At 39.3% G+C, this 21,965-nt stretch overlaps 1 protein-coding gene across 6 annotated transcripts in view; it reads left to right on the top strand.

The window, feature by feature from the left end:
- TBC1D4 (TBC1 domain family member 4) overlaps nt 1–21,965 on the top strand; it is a 206,866-nt gene that overhangs the window by 115,757 nt on the left and 69,144 nt on the right. For all 6 annotated transcript variants that reach the window (XM_050766430.1, XM_050766429.1, XM_050766428.1 and 3 more), the window contains exons 2-4: nt 9,990–10,571; nt 12,765–12,854; nt 16,486–16,590. In XM_050766430.1, coding sequence (XP_050622387.1) covers nt 9,990–10,571; nt 12,765–12,854; nt 16,486–16,590 — 777 coding nt within the window. The remainder of the gene's footprint in view (nt 1–9,989; nt 10,572–12,764; nt 12,855–16,485; nt 16,591–21,965) is intronic.

Below are 21,965 nucleotides of genomic sequence, written 5' to 3'. Positions count from 1 at the left end.
CCATCTAATCTCATGGCTTTAAATACCATCTAGATGCTAATAACTTCCAATTTTCTGTCTCAGCCCTGATCTGTCCCCTGAGTTCCAGACACATATAATTAACTGCCTACTGACATCTCACCTTGAATGTCTATAAGCTTCTCAAAATTAATGTGTCCAAAACGAAGCTCCTGATCCCTTAAGCCATCACCCACCTTCAGTCTGTCCTACTGTCGATCCATTTTTTTCTAATTCCTGTGGCCCTAAACCGTGATGTCATCCTTGCCTCCTCTCCTTCTCCTTGATCTCACATTGGATTCATCAACATATCATCCTGTCTGTACCTTTAAAGTTATATCCAGAAGCTGGCTGCTGCCTAACCACTTCCCTTGCTGTCGCTTCTGTGTGAACCACCAATGACTCACCCTGGATGAGTGCAGTGGACACCTGCCCATTACGTTTGTCCATTTTCCGCACAGTAGCCAAAGGGTTCCTTTGAAAGCAACTTAGATCATGTCATTTCCACACTGAGCACTGCACTAGAAAACAGGGGTTTCTGTCTCACCAAGAGTAGAAGCCAAAGTCCTTTCAAGGCCCTGCAGGATTTAGATCTCCCACATCTCCCACAACTGCCTCTCCCATAATCACATGCTCACTCACCCCCATCCAGCCATGGCGGTTCCTCACAGTTCCCTGAACACACCAGGAAAATTTGTGCTTCAGGATCTTAGTACTTGATGTTCTGTCTGCCCAGAACATTCCTCCCTCTGATATTTGTATTGCTCATGACCTTGCTCACTTCAGATGTCTACTCATATCTTACAGAGTCCTTTCTCTAAAATTGCAACTATTTTCCTCAAAATTTTATATCTTTCCAAATTTCCCCCTTCCCTGCATTGTTTTTCTCCTTGGAAATGTTCACTAAAATCCCTTATATTTTACTTCTCTTGTTTATTATTTTTTTTTTCCCTGTCTCCCCACCCCAATTTAAATTTCATGAACACAGGGAATTTGATTTAGCCATAGCCTGTCACTTATTTTGTCCTCTTATGTAGCACACATTGGAATTATATTTTGATTTAAATGTTATTAAATGCTTTCATTGTCGCAGCACTGTGTCAGGTGTATTTTCACATTTAATTCATTATTCTTAGGTTGCCCATCAGATAAGCCTTGTGAGTTCCATTTTGCATATGAAAAACCTGAGACCTAGGGGGTATTGTATCTTTTCTGTAGATCAACATAGATACTGGACCCAGGCTTTAAGTGGAAACCCTCTAACTGCATGATGTGTACTTTTCTAATATGTGAAGCTATGGACTGCTTCCTTTTAAAAATAATAATTTTGATTTTGTGTGTGTGTGTGTGTGTGTGTGTGTGTGTAGTGAAAGACAGGGTCTCACTCTGTCACCCAGGCTATAATGCAGTGGTGTGATATAATCACTGTTCACTGTAGCCTCGACCTCCCAAGCTCAAGTAATCCTCCCACCTCAGCTTCCTAAGTAGCTGGGGCTACAGGCATGTGCCACAACTCCTTCCTGGTTTAAATTTTTTGTGGAGACAGGGTCTCCCTATGTTTCCCAGGCCGGTCTTGAACTCCTGGTTTCAAGCAGTTCTCCTGCCTCTGCCTCCACAAAGTACTGGAATTATAGGTGTGAGCCACCATGCCCCAGCTGACTTTGGTTTTGAAAGGAAATTGGAAAGTGACGGTTCTTGCCTGCTCCTTTGTCATCTGACTTCTTCCCAAGCATGTCATCTTCTGTCTTGTTACACCAGCACTTAGCCACTTCTGGGGAGATTTTATTCTCTCTGTCTTTTTTTTTCTCTCTTTTTTTTTTGAGACAGTGTCTCACTCTGTTGCTCAGGCTGGAGTGCAGTGGTACGATCTCTGCTCACTGCAACCTCTGCCTCCCAGGCTCAAGCGATTGTCCTGCCTCAGCCTCAGGAGTAGCTGGGATTACAGGTGCGTACCACCACGCCTGGCTACTTTTTGTATTTTTAGTAGAGATGGGGTTTTGCTATGTTGGCCGGGCTGGTCCTGAACTCTTGACCTCAAGTGATCCACCCGCCTCGCCTTAGCCTCCCAAAGTGCTAGGATTACAGGTGTGAGCCTATTACTATGCCTGGCCTCATTCTCTTTATCAAATCACGATTCCCCAGATTTTTTCCTGTGAGTTGCTCTTTTATGTTTTCTATCTGATCACTTTTACACATTTGTAACAGTCTTAGGATAAGAAGGCACAAGTCTATCTTTTACAGAAGGAATTCAACTGGACAAACAGTGAGACGGCATGAGAGGAGAGAACTTAGTGGAAAGGTTTAAGAAATGTCTCTCTGATAATTTGGCCTAACTTAGAGGCCATCAAAAAGGCAGCAGTTAGAAAAGAGCTGAACCACAAATGGGTTTGGAGCAAAGTAGCCAAGAATATCTAACAACTAAAGTCTGGTCTGAGAGGAAACTGTCTTGGGCCCGAGGGTCAAAAACAAAGCTACTTGTATGACTCTGGTTTAAGTCACAGAGATACTCTTGCTTTCTTTGGCCCCAAATAGTCTAGTCTCTTGTAATCTCATTCTTTTCTTCTTCAGTGGTTTGATTTTTGGTGTTAACAGTTTATTGCCACATCTGTAAAATAAGACAATGGGGACTGGTGATTCCTTCAGGGGACCCTTAGTTTTACAGTTTTACAGTTCTAGCATTTTAAAATCAGTGTATTACTCTATTCTGTTTTGAATCTAGACTCAGTTTTAGACTCCTATTTTACTGTGGAAAATTTGCTTTAAAGTAGTAATTTAGATTTTTAACTAAATACAAAGAATCTCTGAAGTATTTTAGGATAAAAGTTCAAATGAGATTGTCAAACAGCTTCACCCTAAAAACCATAGCACGAACTGGGTGTGCTTCTAAGGCTACTGGGGCTGGAAAAATGTATAGGGATAATTAGTATTTCCTTGAATATAAATGAACTGATACTTGGCATCTATATATCTTCCCAGCATTTTCCATTGTATGAAGACGAAATTTTAAAAAGCTCATTTAAAAATTATAGCATTAAATGACCAAATCAATCATTTCTCAAGATGCTGAATTTTACTTCATACCATTATGCTTTGAACATTATCCTCATGTTGCATGGATAGTCTGTAAACTAATCTTAATGGTTTCTTAAACAAGCAGAATTAATTACAAAGGAAATCTACCCTTCCCCTAAAGCCATGCATTACTTCCAAAGCAAATATATTTCTTTTCCATACTGTCTCTGTTTGAGTGAAACTAGTTTAAATTGCTGTTCTTCCTCATTAGGCAGTTTCTCAGTTTACTTATTCCCTAATGTTTTTCCTCAGCATTTTTTTTTTACACTTCTCTAAATCTTGCTCTACCTACTGTAGTTATTATAAAAGATGAATAATATCAAGCAGTGAAGCTTATATCAATTGTAAACAAATTGATCCAGTTCTTTTTTGTTTAAATATGTTTTAGGAAGCTTATTCTCACACTGATATCCGTCATATCTGTTTTTAAACATTTATTGAAGTTCATCTGTTATCAGTGAACCATGTGAGGAAAAAAGACATTGTACTGTAGATTAATCTATCTCCATAATTAGTAAGCGTGGGACACTTGTGATTATTTAAACAGTATAAGAAAGACTACAGTCATCAAAACTAAAATGTTTCTTTTTAAAGAAAGCTAAAGCTTTGCTCTTTAGTCCCAAACAATCTGTGTATTTCCTGATTGCAGAGTCAGGAAATACTTAACTTTTGAAGCAATAACGGTTACTCCTGGGAAGTTTTATAATTGGCTGCATAGTGATAACATGGACTTTAATAAATACAGTAAAAATATCGCCGGCTTATTTAGAAAGAGAGAACTTCTTCAGTGCAACCGAGAGAGCTAATACTGAGGACGACACCAGTTTGGCAAAATCATTGCTCTTCGTGACCACCTCCAATTTCCAGCTGGCTTCCTGATCAAAGGTATCTTTCTTTAGTACTTTTTCACTTTCCAGATTTTCTCCCGCGTTCGTTCAGGCCTTTGAACATCAATGTGGGTTAGTTGTAGAATTCATTTTATTCTGAAGTCAGGTAAAATGTAGTTTATAAAATGTTAATGGGTTTCTTGAAGTATGTTAAATAACTATGATAACTAATGAGAAAGAACAGCATGACATCAAGGAATCTAGAGGCAATTTTTTTTTGTCTAGAGTGAGGAATTGCTTTAATGTCTTGAGTCTTGGTACTTGAGTCTGAATTGTTTTAGTGAGGTCAGTGAAGGTATCACAACAAAATACTAGCTAGAGGTGGCACTGTGCTTTTTCTAAATACTATGAAACCCTTATTTTTGTTGAATTGATCCCTGTGTGTTAATGGAAATGAATCATATTAACAACTCACACACTACTTCAGGTTTAATCATAAAGGTGATTTTTCCCTACCTTGATTGTACGTTATCTTGCTTTTATATTGGCATTAATCCAAAAGTTAACACACAGAATGTGAATGCCGATGAGACCTTATTGACCATCTATCAAGTTCCTCCATTCACTTTGCTCTTGAGGAAGCTATCTGGCAGAGGTGCAACAACTATTCCCAGAGGTCCTGAGCAAAATATTGGGGATAGAATATAAACCTGTCAGTCCCTAGTTTGGTTGAGCCTTTTTGAGTATCCTTGTTTTGTGTTAAAGATTAAATGCTGCCACTGAGTAAAAATCTGGCCTTGAATTGGTGTGTGTAAATCGTCATTAGACTCTGTGGGTTGTAGGCAGATTCCAAGCAGCGGAATTATTTGTAGCTAGAATATGTAGCTGGGGTGTGTAGCTTGAGGTGCTCTGTAACATTTGGAGTTGTTCTGGAAACATACTGTCACTTCCCAGTTTGGGTGAATGGTGAGCAGAGTGAGAAGCCACTGCTTTCTAATTTTGGGTGTGGCAGATCTCTTGAGTCATCAACAGGAATTTACTAAATTTGTCTCAGTCCTGAAGCATTTATATCAGAGTTTTAGGTAGTTTTTTACTTCTATATATATGCCTCTGTTTGCTGACAGCATTCATTCAAGTTCTTCTGAGCCCAGATCATTTTCCTAGTGGCCACAGGGAGGAATTCTAGTAAGCAACAAAATCAGCCCAACTCAGTCTTTCACTTAAGAGCTTACGGTATGATGGTACAGGAGAAAAAGATATTGAAAAGATGCTACACATATAAGAAGGATTCGAATTCATTCAACAATATTTGTAAATGTATGTATAAATATATGTCAGTTAACACTATGTATACTACAGGAGAATCCTGTGATTCCAAAATATTGTATACATGTACAAGTACTGGATAGAAATTTATGTCTCTTGCGTTGTTTCTGATGAATCCCTTAAGTAAATGCTTCAATACAAGATTTTCATGATTCTCTGATCGCTCATTTCCCCACCATGGATATTTTACTGGGCTTATATGAGCAGTGTGACCCTTCTGGTGTGGCCTGAGCTAGTAGCCAGGGGCTGTATAATGCTATATTTTATACTGCGTGTTTCACATGAGGATAAGCGAAAAAACAGAGCTGTTGTTAGCTCAGTTTTGCAGAGTCTCTGTAACCCATGTCATTGCAAGTTGTGGTTAGTCATAACCTGAGAAAAGGTAGTAAAGGTAACTAGAACCAGTTTTGTGTTATAATATTAGCATCTTAAATTATTAAAGATTAAATTACAGACCCAGTTCAGAATTCAAGATGATGAACTTCGCTTATATAAATTAGGTCACTTACAGAATTACATTTAGGTGTTGAGTTTTTACCTGTAGTCACAGGGAAGGATCCTGGGAGACTAGAAATTCAGCCACAAATCAGTTTTTCATGTAAGAACTCTTGATATGGCGTTAGAGAAATTCAAAAGACTTGACACAATTAAGGTTGAATTGACTTTATGTGCAATCTCAATTGTAGAATGGAACTCTGAGGTTGTATGTAAATCATTTTGTAACAAGATAAAATATCTGCAGTAAAATCAGTGCTACAGGCAATATTTCTGATTCTGTACTCTGTGGAGACATTTTTGGAGGCATACTTGGGTTAAAAATTAGATGAAAAGGATTTAGTGGAAATCAGACAAAAAGATTTAGCTATACTTGGGTTAAAAACCAGATTAAAAATATTTAGTAATCAGATGAAAAATTGAAAGAAGAGATCATTCTCCTAGGGCTTTGCCCACTGGAATCATTTTACTTTTGCAGGTTTGCAGGGTTGAGTGTCAGCTAGCTCACTCTCCGCATCTTCGACCCTTGTCGAGTAAGGTAAATCACATACTAAGGCAGTAAGAAAATGACAGAGGGTTAAGGTTGCTAGTCACATGTTAACACAGATACCTGACTTTGTCCCTGAGACATGGCAAGTGTTCGGGTGAGTCACTGAAGCTATAGCATGTGGACTTTATCCTTTCATAGGAAATACTTGGTCTAGCAAGCTGAAATTCTTGTGATTTTAAAACTATGAATGCTCTAGCAGTATATCCCAAATAATTACATCGGCCCCTCCTTATCCACAGTTTTAGTCACCTGTGGTCATCTGTGGTCCGAAAATATTAAGTGGATGTGGCAATAAACTGTTAACATCGCTGAACTCAGAGACCTTGTGGGAGGAATGTGCCTTGCATGTTGGAGAAATAGCAAGGAGGCCATTGTGGCTGGAGCTGAGTGAGTAAGAAGGGAATTTAGTAGGAGATAAAAATCAGAGAAATGAGGTGAGGATGGAAAGATGAAAATCCAAGTTGTCTACCTAAAGGTCATGTGGATGACCTTTGGCCACCGTGCAGATTTAATCTATATGGATATCATATGTGGATGGCCAGGGCCCTGAAGCACACTGTGAGCTGGTTGTCTTTTACATTTTTTTTTTTTTTTTGGAGACAGAGTCTTGCTCCTGTTTCCCAGGTGGGAGTGCAATGATGTGACCTCAGCTCATTGCAACCTCCCCCTCCCGGGTTCAAGTGATTCTCCTGCCTCAGCCTCCCGAGTAGCTGGGATTACAGGCACCCACCACCATGCCTGGCTAATTTTTTTTGTATTTTTAGTAGTGATAGGGTTTCACCATGTTGGCCAGTCTGGTCTCGAACTCCTGACCTCTGGTGATCCACCTGCCTCAGCCTCCCAAAGTGTTGGGATTACAGGTGTAAGCCTCTGTGCCCGGCCTTGTCTAAAATTTTACTCTTAATGAAAAGGAGAGCTATTGAAGGGTTTGCATGTGAGCAATACAGGCGAGGTAAGATTTCTCCTATACTCCCTTAGGATCTCTGACTGAAACTGACAGGAGACAGGTTAACAGGAGAAAAGCATACTAATTTTATTTTGTAATTTTTACATGTACATAGGAGCCTTCACAAGAAAAATGAAGACTCAAAGAAGATAAAGGGTCTGGGTTGGATAAAGTGTAGTAACTTGTGAAAATGCGACAACACAAAGAGGTTTTGGCAAGGGCAGTTAATTGTGGAAAAGTAACTAGGAAGATAAAGGGTGAATTAACAAGATTTTTGTGTTAGGTTTCTCTCAACTGCAGTTTGCTGTGTCTAGTGATAAGTATGTCTTCCTTTCTCCTTTATAGTGAGGGGGAGTTTTACCTCCTGATTTTAGGAAGAAAAAAGAAGATGAGAATACCTTTCTCACACTTGCAGTTTTTCAAGTATCTTTAACTCAAAAATAATCAGCATGCCAAAGTGGCATATTTTGGGGTGGCAAATTTTGACCCCCTAAAGTAACATGACTTGTGTTAAAAAGGATCATTTTGGTTTTGAAAGTAAACTGAAGCTGGCAGGGGAAACTAGCTGAAAGGTTATTGTAGTAAACAAGGTGAGAGCTGATTAGTGTTCTCTCTTGTTAACTGTAAACCAAAAATAAAATTCCAAGTCCCTGTACACCCCAACCAGTTGAATGGACCCCTCCTCTTGTTCAAGGTCACTCGTAAGTTAACTTGAAAAACTAGTTCAGACCATGAAGGGAAGTGGGGGTTGGACATTGCTCCTCATATTCTCCTTCCTTTGAAATTCAAGCACAGCTGACCAGCATTTAACATTAAAACGGCTCTTAAGACTGACAAAGCAACTCTGTAGCAGTAAGATACCAACATGACAGATAACAGGCCCTAAAAGAAGGGCTCTGAAAAGGCCCTATATTTTACCCCAAAATATATTTATTTGACATGTTTTGAAATGGTCCTGCAAAGCTCTCTTATGGGGAAAATCATAGATTTTTCCTTCCCTTTCCAGGTCTTTTTCCTGGCCCAGGAGAGAATTAACTAAGAGTCTGGCACCTTTTAAAGTCTGATAAGAAACATTTACAATCTGTTCTTTGTGAAGCCTGCTACCTGGAGGCTTCTACATAATAAAAACCTTGGTTTTCACATCCCCTTAACGTAGCTCGGACACCACTCCCTTCTATTGAGTCTAGCTCTTTAGATAAACTCTTACAACCAATTGCCAATCAGGAAATTTTTGAATCCACCTATGATCTGGAACTGCACCGCCCACCCCCAGTACACACCCCCCCACCCCACCCCTTTGAGTTCTCCTGCGTTTGTGGATCAAACCAATGTACATGTTACATATTTTCATTGATGTCTTATGTCTCCCTAACATGTAGAAAACCAAGCTATAGCCCAACTACCTTGGGCACATGTTCTCAGAATCTCCTGAGGCTGTGTCATGGTCATGCCCTTAACCTTGGCAAAATAAACTTCTAAACTGATTGAGACCTGTCTCAGATACTTTTTGGTTTATAGAATGTACCACATTTTATTTATCTCTTCACTTGCTGATGGACATTTGGATTTTTTTCAGTTTTGGAGTTGTGAACGCAGAAAATCTGAGACAGGTCTCAGTTAATTTAGAAAGTGTATTTTGCCAAGGTTGAGGATGCGCACCCATGACACAGCCCCCAGGAAGTCCTGATGACATGTCCCCAAGGTGGTGAGGGCACAGCTTGGTTTTATACACTTGAGAGAGACATGAGATATCAATATATGTAAGAAGTACATTGGATCTGTCTGGAAAGGCGGGACAACTTGAGGCAAAGGCAGGAAGACTCAAAACAGGGAGGGAGTTTTTAGGTCATAGATCGGTGCTACACAAATGGTTACATTCTTCTGAGTTTCTGATTAACCTTTCCAAAGGAGGCAATCAGATATGCATCTATCTCAGTGAGCAGAAGGGTGACTTTGAATAGATGGGAGGTAGGTTTGCCCTAAGCAATTTTCATCTTGAGTTTTCCTTAGTGATTTTGGGAGCCTAAGATATTATCCTTTCACTGGGTATTGGGACAAAAGTGCCTTTGAATATTTGTTTGAAGGCTGTCGTGTGGGCATGTTTTCCAGTGTTTTAATCTCTGGGAGTGGAATGGCTAGGTAATGAAGTAGGTCTGTATTCAACTCCTAAGAAACTGCCAAACCATATTCTAGAGTGGTGTGTCATTTTATATGTCTGTTTATAATGTAATTAGAGTTCCAGGTGCTCCCACGTCCTTGCTGGCAGCCTTCTTTTTATCTTAGCCATTTTAAGAGGTATATAGTGGTATCTTATTGTGGTTTTAATTTGCATTTTCTCTGATAGTTAATGCTGGTGAGGGATGTCTAGGTTTTAATCTCCTCATCATCAAGAAAGGTTATTTTATCCTGATGGTTGGAACTTTGGTTCCTTTCAGTTGAGGCACAAAATAACTTTTAAAAACAATCAAAAGACATATTATGACATAATAAGTTGACAGTGGCTTATATAGTTTAATGGTTTTGTTTCTGGGAGACTCACTTGAAGTGGGAAAATATAATCCTGCTCTTCAATTTCAATTAATTTTCATTACATTTTAATTTTATGTTAGTCATTTATGTCAAATAGTATAAGTGTATGCTCTGTCTTGTGTAGTGTCTATTACTTTGTATATTATTTAAGATAAAAATACATTCCATGTGGTAATAATTGGGCTAGGTAAATGTAAATTGTCTCAAAACATTCAACTAGAATCAGGGTTTTAATTTTTCCCCCCAGGTTCCTGATGTTATTAGCAGCATAAGGCAATTATCTAAAGCCGCCATGAAAGAGGATGCCAAACCCAGCAAAGATAATGAGGACGCCTTTTACAACTCTCAGAAGTTCGAAGTCTTGTACTGTGGAAAGGTGACCGTGACCCACAAGAAGGCCCCCTCAAGCCTCATCGATGACTGCATGGAGAAGTTCAGCCTGCACGAACAGCAGCGCCTGAAGATCCAAGGCGAGCAGCGCGGTGTGGACCCGGCAGAGGACCTGACTGACTTGGAGGTGGTGGTGCCCGGGTCCCCCGGAGACTGCCTGCCGGAGGAGGCGGACGGCACCGGCACCCACCTTGGCTTACCTGCCGTGGCCAGCCAGCCTGCCCTGAGCAGCTCTCGGGTCTGCTTCCCTGAGCGGATTTTGGAAGATTCTGGCTTTGATGAGCAGCAGGAGTTTCGGTCTCGGTGCAGCAGTGTCACCGGAGTGCAAAGGAGAGTTCACGAGGGCAGCCAGAAATCCCAGCCACGACGGAGACACGCGAGCGCGCCCAGTCACGTCCAGCCCTCGGACTCGGAGAAGAACAGGACCATGCTCTTCCAGGTACGCCTGGCTGGGCGCTGTCTGCCCTTGCCCCAGAAGGTGCCAGACGGAAGCAGCTGGGCATCCAGTTCCTCCCAGCTCCACCTCTGTACAACGAATAATCTAACTTTTATTTGTTTTCCCATTCAAAGCAGATAAGGCAGGTGGAGGAAGAGTGCACAGCAAAGTAGGGAAGGGGCGAGAGGCAGATGTGGAGTGTGGAGTGTAAGAAGTAAGGCAGTAGGAAAGGAGGAGGAGGAGGAAGCAATTCGTGGAGCGTCCTGGACACCTGGTAGAGAGAATAAGAATCTATCACCAGCATTTGCCTTGGGGTGATTCTCGAATAAATGCTTAAAAAAAAATTTGTAGGTAGGGCGCGGGGGGCTCACGCCTGTAATTCCGGCACTTTGGGAGGCCGAGGTGGGCTGATTACTTGAGGTCAGGAGTTCCAGACCAGCTTGGCCAACATGGCAAAATCCCGTCTCTATTTAAAAAAATAGAAAAATTAGCCGGGCGTGGTGAGGGTACGCCTGTAGTCCCAGCTAATCAGGTGCTGAGGCGGGAGAATTGCTTGAACTGGGGAGTCGGAGGTTGCAATGAACTGAGATCGACCCCTGCACTCGAGCCTGGGCAACAGAGCGAGACTCCGTCTTAACAACAACAAAACTGTGGAAAGTCAATCTTTAAAGATATGAATCTGAGAGAGTGCGATTTAACATGGAGAAACAAGGGAGTTTTTTTCTAGAGAAGAAAAAACTCCAGAGACTCGTATGTGTATTTTGAGTTGAGAACACACCAGTTTATGCTGTCACACCGAAAGAGGTTAACGAAACACCACTGACCTAAAAATGTACTGAATTGGATACTAAAATAATTTGATGCAAGCTGTAGTATTGGTATAAAAGATCATTCTTAATTCTAAACATTTTTGAATGTTGTACAGGATATAGAAGGTGTCAGGTTCCACTTAAAATAACTTAATTCATAACAATACCCTGTAGAGAGTCTTTAATCCTCAGCTTGTAAGATTTGAGTTTCCTTGGGCAAAAAAAGAAAAAAAAAAAAAAAAAAAAAAAAAAGGACTGACTATCTTTTTTAAACTTATTTTAAAGATTCCCTGAAAAGGAAATTCCGGAGCATTTTGGTAAACAGTACCGGTGTGTAATATCAGAAGTTTGCTTTATCAGAGGCTCATGAGGCTTTTTTCCACAAATGATAATATTTTATTATAGAAAAAACATCCCAAACGCAGGATTTCTTAAACACTGGTAGGCGAACAAGTACAGCTTCCAAAGTAAATTCAAAGTAAAGAGGCAACACTTACAAACATTTCGCCTTAAGGAGAAAACGTGATGTTCTCCTGCGGAAGTGATCCCATGCAGAACACAAATGTGGCTCCATATCCGTGAAGGCATCAGATTTCCTTTCTGAGCTCGGTATGCCCATTTCAGCAACTGAAAATGATGGCAAGAAGTGGCATTGATTATATTACTACTTGATTTAAAAAAATCACACCCCTGATTAAAAACAAAATTAAGAGACAGGGTCTTGCTCTGTCATCCAAGCTGGAGTGCGTTGGCGTAATCACAGCTCACTACAGCCTTGACCTCTGGAAGTTCATATTTTGTTTTTTTCGTTGGTGGTGGTTTTATTTTTAATGAACTCAAGGTGTGTCATTAAAGCCTCTCTGGTCTTCGGTGACGTGTTAACTGAATTTCCCCTTTTCTTGGGGCTATCAGATTTGTTCTTTTTTTAGCTAGTCACAGTTCTTGTTGTTAATTTTTCTGAACGGTTTATTTTCAAAAATTTTAATTCATTAGCCCAATTACAGATATATCCTTTCGCTGACCATTTGGGAGACAGTATGATTATAACTTATTTTTTAAAATTACTATTTTTAGAAATCATGAAGTGAGGAAAGGTTGCACATTTTTTAAAAAGAGTTGTTTCTAATCTGAAAAATATTTGTTTGTATCTTATAATAATTGAAGACTAACTTAATTTTCATACTTTTTTTGACAGGAAAGAAACATTTTTGAGGCAGCTGATATTTGGGGTAAAAAATATTGGTTGGATTAGATGTTTAGGTACATATGAAATAGATATATCTGGGATACTGCATTTGAATCTATATTATTAGTTTAATATTTGATTATAAAGTAAGATGTTAGATCCTTATGAATTGAAATTAATTGGAATGCTTTTATTTTTAAGGTTGGGCGATTTGAGATTAACCTTATCAGTCCAGACACTAAATCAGTTGTGCTAGAAAAGAATTTTAAAGATATCTCCTCTTGTTCTCAGGTATGTATCAAAGTATATCATCATATGTGAAGAGACCAATTCAGTCTTGTTTCAAAATTAACAATAAAATAACTGGGCTTGACCCCTTCAAATTTTAATTTTTTTTTGAAATTCAAATTTTTATTCTTAAAGGGAATTTGTCTTAAACTAAGGGCTCCTGGGTTTTTGTCTATGGCAGTGTCAAAATCCTGCCCAGGTCCCTTGGTGTCTGTCCTAATAGTTTGTCCTCATTTTAGTCAACTCTTTCTGACTGTAATGCCACTTCATCAAATCCCTTCCAGTGATGGAATTTTTGTGGTGGTGAGTTCTTTTGAAAATACCTGCACAGTTAGTTCCTTGGAATGCTGGCCTGTGGGACTTGTGGGTATAACTGAGTCATGCTTGCTCTTTATACCATAGTAGGTAGTAAAAGGAGAATGAGGGTTTCAGCTTATTTTAATGTGAATACTAAATTTTGAAAATATTTTTGTAGTTTTGTTCTTTTATTTATTTTTAATTCACAAACTGTGTATTTAAATGTTTTTAAAATAATCAATACAGCCAAATATGTACAAGATTATATTAGACATTGAAGAGATTACAAGATTAAAAAGAACTTTTGAGGATGTCAGATGGAAGGAGTATCTAAATCTAAATGTAGGGAGATTTAAAAATGCACCTCTAAGGAGGTTCCTGGAATTGAGAATTCACTTCTTTTCTGCCTAGTGACTTAACTTACCTTCAAGGAGTTGGATCTTGCCAAGGTCCTTACTTAGATTTTAATGTCACTTCTTCTCTGTTTAGTGACTTGCCTTTAAGGAGTTGGATCTTGCCAAGGTCCTTACTTATATTTTAATGTTGAAAAATCATGCCGGCCTATCTTGTTTTCTTTATTTACTATCTTTTTAAAAATAATTTGAAGTTAGCATTGCTATAGGTATGATATTCAGACATTCTTCCCTTTGAAGATAACAAGACAGTTTTTGTACATTTATTTATTTATTTATCTATCTGGAGACAGGGTCTTCCTCTGTCATCCAGGCTGGATTGCAGTGGCGTGATCATGGCTCATTACAGCCTTGACCTTTCCGGCTCGAGCAATCCTCCCACCTCAGCCTCTCCAGCAGCTGGGACCACAGGCATGTGCCACCATGTCTGGCTACTTGTTATTTTTTTATTTTCTTAAATTTTTTGTAGAGACGAGGTCTCATTATGTTGCCCAGAATGGTCTTGAACTTGTGGCCTCGAGATCTTCCTGCCTTGGCCTCCCAAAGTGCTGGGATTACAAGCATGAGCCACCCTGCTGGCCAGTTTTTGTACACCTTGTTAATTGTTTACCTCAGTCTCAGCTAATACAGTTCACATCTGATATTTTGTTTTAATATACTTTCTATTATATGGAGACATAAAATTACATTGTGTAGATAAAAATTTTCTACTCTAATAACTTTGTCAGCACTTGACATAAGGAGGAATATATTGTAAATTTCTAAATTCCTACTTAAAGGTCACAGAAGTTTTAACTGAAAAGTATTTATTAAGCATTCTTGTAATTACCAGTTTACTGGTGGTCCCTGGGAGATCATAAGTGCTGTGAGGGCAGGTATCTAAGTCTGTGGTGTCATTCTGTAGGACATCAGAGTCAGATGTACTCAGACAGAGCTTAACCCTGAGGTGTTCGATACATGTTGAATCAATGAGCACTTTGCACGTGGTGGGCCTTATGCCAAATACTAAAGAGAAAGTGATGTCTGAACCGAAGCAGTTCCTACCCCAGAGCACCAAGGGGCATCCTCAAAAGCTGTGCTTCCCACGCCACACTTCCTGAGCCTCCTGGTGAGAAAACTCTCAATGTTCATTGGGCAGCTAAAAGAAAAAAAAAAAATAGAAAGAAATAGAAAAAAGAACTAGCCAAACCAAAAATTGGAAGTTCAGATACAATTTCTTGTTTCCACTTTGTATGTTTTTAAAGTCAAGATGTGCATTCTGATATTCTGGTTCAGAAAAAGAAATAAACAGAAGCAGGAGGGATATTTGTGGAAAGCCCTGACTTTCATCGAGGTAATTGTCAGGTTTAGCCATCTGCTCCTCACTGAGTGGCTGGCCTTGCTCTTATTATGTCTTTCCAGGGAATTGAACTCATGTAATGTGGCTGTTTTCAGGAATAGCCTGATTTTTAATAGTGCACACCCACAAATGCTTCTTTCTTCAAAATCTGTCGGACTGTTTGCCTGGCAAGCATGGGGACTACAGGAGTGGTTTTCTTTCCTGGAAACGTTGCCAGTGCCTCAGGACTCTCCGAGCTAATGAGGTCCTGTGAATTTTTCCCATTTAGTACTAAGCGAGTAAAGGATATTCTTAAGTCACTAATAAATTGTACCAAATCGAGGCCAGCGTGGCTGGACTTGTGGAGGTGAGAAGGGAATGTTATAGGAGATAAAGCTAGAGGAAAGGAGATGAGAATGGAAAGATGAAAATCGAGGTTGTGTATCTAAACGTCATATGGAGGGCTGGTAGTCACCATGCAAATATAATCTGTATGGATATCATATCCATACAGATTGCTTAGTTTCACCTCAAGAGTTGCAACCTCTCTCCTGTGTACTGACTTTTTCTTTTTACCAGAATTGATTCCTTTTTCTATTTCTATTGGATAGATTGAGCTTATTATAACAAAACAGGGGTTGCCATTTATCAAGCATCCTAGGAATTATATTTCTTAGTTCTAAATCTCAAACATTCCTGACAGTAGGTGCTGTTACTACTGTTTTATAACGAGAAATGGATGCTCAGAGATAGTTATGAGCAACCCAGTGCAATATCACGTATCTCACAATTAGTTGAATCAAGGTTTAAGCACAAATCCGACTTCAAAGCATGTTTTTCCTTTTCACTTAGATTTAGGTGATTTCAGGACAACTTTAAATTTTTTACCTACCTGGCTTTTCTAAGTACTATGCTGGCTATTAAGGTGTTGTCTACATACCGGTATGTATACATTTAGACTGAATGAAAATCACGGATGATTCTGATTTTTTTTAAAATGAGACATAAAGGAGGTTATTTAGCCTGGGTCTAGGAAGTACAATGATTCATCAGTGTGGATAATTGGCACCTGCAATAATTTATTTAACATATCAGTCTTTTAAGTGTGGCTCCTTGAGTGTCTGTAAAGAGACAAACATTCCAGTGTTTTTGTGCATACTTTAGGGAATTGCATGCCATTTAATTTGAGTATTGTCAGTATTAGTTTTTCTCAGATTCTTAGCCTAGATAGATAAGAACAGGGTTTATGATGAATATCAGACTGCCGTGCTAAGAAGACAGTAAATTGAAAAGTCCATTACTTGCAGACATGGAGTGGCATTTTATTACAAGACACAGTGGATCATACCATCAATATTTTTCCTCCTGTGGCCTTGAGTCACAGAGTGTTTATCAGAAGCAAAACAGTCTGCGTTGGTCTCACCTTTTATTTTGTGTATCGACAGGCCACTGTATGAGTTTGCTATGGCATTATGTCTCCCCTTCATCGCTGTGAAGAAGAAATTCATAGAACTGTGAAAGCAGAGAACTGATGTTACTTTCCATATTGTTGATTAAAAGATATATTCCCATAAATTTTGTATTGCACTTCTTCCCCTCCATCTAGGGTATAAAGCATGTGGATCACTTTGGCTTTATCTGCCGGGAGTCTCCAGAGCCTGGACTTAGCCAGTATATTTGTTACGTATTCCAGTGTGCCAGCGAATCTCTGGTAAGTAGTGTTATTGCTGTCTGCTTACTCCTGCGGACACATCTGTCGAACAGAAGACTTGCCTGTTAGGAGCCCAGGTCTTGCAAAATGGCTATCTTTGGGAAGAAGAAGGCATCTAGAAATATGTTTTTCCCCTTCAAAGCAGCACAGCAGTAGAAAAGCAAAAACATAATTGTCATGGTAAAATATATGCCTAGATACTTTCTTGGGTTTAAAAAACCCAGTCATGGAACCTTGAGCATTTTTAAAAGGTAGGAAAAGACTTATAATAGGAGAAAAGCTGTTACTTTTTTCATTGCTCATATGAGAAGATAAGGAAGGCCATTGATCTTTTATTTTCTTAATTGCTATAACATCGCAGAATAGATAATGCTTATATCAGCAGAATAGAGAGCTCTTTTCGTTTTCTTCCTTTATTTTATTAGTCCCTTCTTCATTTTTAAAATATCATATTTGTTGTGGTCTTACTTTAACCTTCATTTTCTTCTTTGGCATTTAAAAGTCAGTTCTTTATCTTTAACACTACCCCTCTCCTGCTCTCAACTAAAGGTAATTGGAGTTCAAGAGGAAACATATAAGGCAGGCTTGGACATATATCTGAGTGGCTAAGAAATATGTTGACTTTTTTCCCCTCAAAGTTTTTACTTATTCTTGCACTTATGCCATCTCCCCATATCATTTTAACACAAACCTTTAGACATACGCATCACCATTTTTAGAAAAGTTTACAGAAAATTATTTTCTTAGACATGTGATCCTCCCACCAGGATTTCTTCCAGGGAAACACATAAAACTTCGTCATATGGAAATCAGTCAGGCAGCATTGTCCTTGTGCCCTTGGTGCATATCACAATTATCCCTGCCCAACTCTTGCCTTCCACGTTCCCAGTGTGGACACCGAGGTTAGAAATAATGAAGAAGTAGGAGTGAATTTGTTCAAAGGCACTTTGTGACCAGCAGCCTCTGGCCTTCATCTTTTTCTCTAAAAGATATAAAACTCCTGTCACTAACAGTTTCCTGTTCTCGAGAGTTCCATTTGAGTTTTGTCCTTCCTCTAAATAACCATACATATGAAATATCCACATGTTGATATCCAGGGACTGTTGCTAAATAGGTTACATTTAGGACTTGAGATAGAAATTTGAGATTGTCATTGTGTAAATGACAGTGAAAGACAGGTTGGATAGAACTGGGGGAGGAAAAAGAAAGAAAGCCAAAGAAAACCGGTGACCTAACATTAGAGAATGCCAACAAAGTAAGAGTTTGGTAGAAAGTGATATCCTAGGATGTTATTCCACACACGCCCTGCTCCCCACCCATTCCCTGCACACTCACACCTCACTCCTTCTCTGTGTCCCTCCTCTACTCTAGGGCTGATCCCTCTACCACATTCTGGATCCCCCACTCTGCTACCTTTCTAAAACCTATCATATACCCCATATGTTTTATTTTGGAAGCACCATTTACCTAACTTCTCTACTTAGAAATGCTAATGTATCTCTTTCACATTTTATATGCAGTTGTTTATCAAATCCTATTGACTGAAAAAGAGTGTCTCTTTTCTCCATTCTCCCACTTTTCTTCTTTGCTGCCTGATTCTAGGCATTCATCTTCTTTACTTCGGCCCTTGTGTTAGTGTCCTAACTAGTAATCCTGCCACTAGTTTAATTTGCCATCTCTTCATTTTCTACATTGTGCTAGAGTTTTATTCTCACAAAATTTCCTCCTTGGAACCTGGTTCATGCCTCACTGTTAAGGGACAAAATCCAGATTGTGTAGCACACAGCGGGGCTCACTTCATTCTCTAGCCTCATCTGCACTTAGACTGGAATGCCATGCCCTTTCGTGACCTTTCTCATACACGCCGTTCGTCTTACAAGCTCTTCTCTGGGTCAGACCACAAAGACTGCTTTGATGGTTGATGTGATACTGCTTTTAGTTTGACTTGCTACTGAAACCCACACATGTTGGTTAGTTCATGGGACTTGAGTGAGAGACTGCAGCTCTCTGAAGGCCCACTATGGCTCACAGTAGTACAGCTGAAACTCAGAGGTCCCCATTCACTGCATGGAGTGAGGAGTGTACCATGTCAGAGGATGCCAGAACCAGGGCGTGCTGCCTTTCATACTGGCCAGCTGGGAAGGAGGCCATGTCAGCCTCAAGAATCTGGCTGTTACTAAGCAAGGAGAGTGTGCAGTGCTTTAGTTATCTCTTTTTTTTACTGCTTTTAATTTTGGAAGTGAAGCAAGCCTGGCTCTGCCCTACTAAAACCTGAGTACCATTCCCTTTCTTTTCTACTGCGTATTTTTCCGGCCTCAGCTTACATATCACATCCTACTGAAGTCTTTCCTGACCCCCTGTTTTGCAGGAATTGCCTCCTTTAGTTGCGCTATTGTTAGTTCTCTTACTATACTTTATTCCTAGGTCTCCAACAATTCTTGCCAGTCCCCACACTCACTTATCTGTTGCATAACCACCTACCCTACTAGATTGTGAGTTTCACAGATTTCAGACTATCTCTTTTACGTGTTGTGTCATGGAGGTTCTAGGATAGCAGGTGCTTGGTACTTTTGTACTTTGAGTGATTGAATGACTGCATTACTCTTAACTTCAGATAATCATTTTCTAGGTGCTGGTTAATCTGTGATCTCTGGAGAACTTGCACTAAAAGGAAAATGACATAAAACTTTGTTACTTCTAATCTTTTTTACAGGTTTTGTTTTGTTTTTAGTTTTCAATGTTTTCATTTTTGCCCTCATGCATGTAGAATGAGTTTTGGAAATAGGGAATCACAATAGAAAGTCTGGGCACATGCTGTATTTTTCCACCTAGCGTGATCTGTGACTAAGGCAACAGACTTGACTGGCTGTGAATGCCTTCCTACTGCTTGAAGCTGTGTCAGAATCTGAGGTTTGGCATAATTATTCTTAAGAACAGGCCTATGCTAGGATCTTTCAAACCATGTTTAATTTTATCAGTAAGCATCTTAACTGAATAGTGAGGCATCAGAACTGCAAGTCTCAAGAAAATTAAACATAAATTTCCTTCATAATAGAGGATTGCTTAAGGAGCTGATACATAGACCAAAACAAAGCAAGTAAATATTATCAGTCTAAGCAGTGTTAGGAGTGATGTGGCTCGTGTAAGACAATGTATTGCAACACCACGCATGCTCATTTACCTTCTCTGAGTACCAAGAATACACAATTAGCATTTTCTTTTGCTTCTTTGTAATAATTGCTATGAATTTGTAAACAGGGTAGTGTTCTTACAGGCCCTGGAGGGCTATGTTGGAAGTTTAGATGATCAGTTCTTCCTTTTCTCCTCCCTTTGTCTCTCCCAACCTTCTCCCTTCTTTCCTTCTCTCCTCTTTCTTTCCTTCCTTCCTTCCTTCCTTCCTTCCTTCCTTCCTTCCTTCCTTCCTTCCTTCCTTTTTCTTTCTTTTTCTTTCTTTCGTTCGTTCGTTCATTGTAGCAGGCAGCTTAATCTTGTTTAACCAACCCTTGAGATTTGTAGAACATATTATTTCTTCAAAAGTGCTTTCTCTAAAACAGGATTTGAAGAGTGTGAAAAAAGTACAGGTGAACTGCTACTTACAAATGAAGAAAATGTAAACTCCACAGATGCAGACCAAAATATTCAGGGAAAGTATAACCAAAAGACATCTACAGAACTCTCCACCCCAAATCAACAGAATATACATTCTTCTCAGCACCACATCACACTTATTCCAAAACTGACCACATAGTTGGAAGTAAAGCACTCCTCAGCAAATATAAAAGAACAGAAATTATAACAAACTGTCTCTCAGACCACAGTGCAATCAAACTAGAACTCAGGATTAAGAAACTCACTCAAAACCGCTCAAGTACATGGAAACTGAACAACCTGCTCCTGAATGACTACTGGGTACATAACAAAATGAAGGCAGAAATAAAGATGTTCTTTGAAACTAGTGAGAACAAAGATACAACATACCAGAATCTCTGGGACACATTTAAAGCAGTGTGTAGAGGGAAATTTATAGCACTAAATGCTCACGGGAGAAAGCAGGAAAGATCTAAAATTGATACCCTAACATCACAATTAAAAGAACTAGAGAAACAAGAGCAAACACATTCAAAAGCTAGCAGAAGGCAAGAAATAACTAAGATCAGAGCAGAAGTGAAGGAGATAGAGACACAAAAGACTCTTCAAAAAAAAAATCAATGAATCCAGGAGCTGTTTTTTTGAAAAGATCAACAAAATTGATAGACCACTAGCAAGACTAATAAAGAAGAAAAGAGAGAAGAATCAAGTAGACGCAATAAAAAATGATAAAGGGGATATCACCACCAGTCCCACAGAAATACAAACTACCATCAGAGAATACTGTAAACATCTCTACGCAAATAAATTAGAAAATATAGAAGAAATGGATAAATTCTTGGACACATACACCCTCCCAAGACTAAACCAGGAAGAAGTTGAATCTCTGGATAGACCAATAACAAGTTCTGAAATTGAGGCAATAATTAATAGCTTGCCAACCAAAAAAAGTCCAGGACCAGATGGATTCACAGCCAAATTCTACCAGAGGTACAAGGAGGAGCTGGTACCATTCCTTCTGAAACTATTCCAATCAATAGAAAGAGAAAGAATCCTCCCTAACTCATTTTATGAGGCCAACATCATCCTGATACCAAAACCTGGCAGAGACACAACAAAAAAAGAGAATTTTAGCCCAATATCCCTGATGAACATTGATACAAAAATCCTCAATAAAATACTGGCAAACCGAAACCAGCAGCATGTCAAAAAGCTTATCCACCATGGTCAAGTGGGCTTCATCCCTGGGATGCAAAGCTGGTTCAACATACGCAAATCAATAAACATAATCCAGCATATAAACACAACCAAAGACAAAAACCACATGATTATCTCAATAGATGCAGAAAATACCTTTGACAAAATTCAACAGCCCTTCATGCTAAAAACTCTCAATAAATTCGGTATTGATGGAACGTATCTCAAAATAATAAGAGCTATTTATGACAAACCCACAGCCAATATCATACTGAATGGGCAAAAACTGGAAGCATTCCCCTTGAAAACTGGCACAAGACAGGGATGCCCTCTCTCACCACTCCTATTCAACATAGTGTTGCAGGTTCTGGCCAAGGCAATCAGGCAGGAGAAAGAAATAAAGGGTATTCAATTAGGAAATGAGGAAGTCAAATTGTCCCTGTTTGCAGATGACATGATTGTATGTTTAGAAAACCCCATCATCTCAGTCCAAAATCTCCTTAAGCTGATAAGCAACTTCAGCAAAGTCTCAGAATACAAAATCAATGTGCAAAAATCACAAGCATTCTTATACAGGGGGGGGGGGGGGG

The sequence above is a fragment of the Macaca thibetana genome, chromosome 17, assembly GCF_024542745.1.
Source record: "Macaca thibetana thibetana isolate TM-01 chromosome 17, ASM2454274v1, whole genome shotgun sequence".
Taxonomy (NCBI): Eukaryota; Metazoa; Chordata; class Mammalia; order Primates; family Cercopithecidae; genus Macaca; species Macaca thibetana.
Note: the sequence above shows the minus strand (reverse complement) of the source record. Positions and strands in the feature narration are given on the sequence as shown.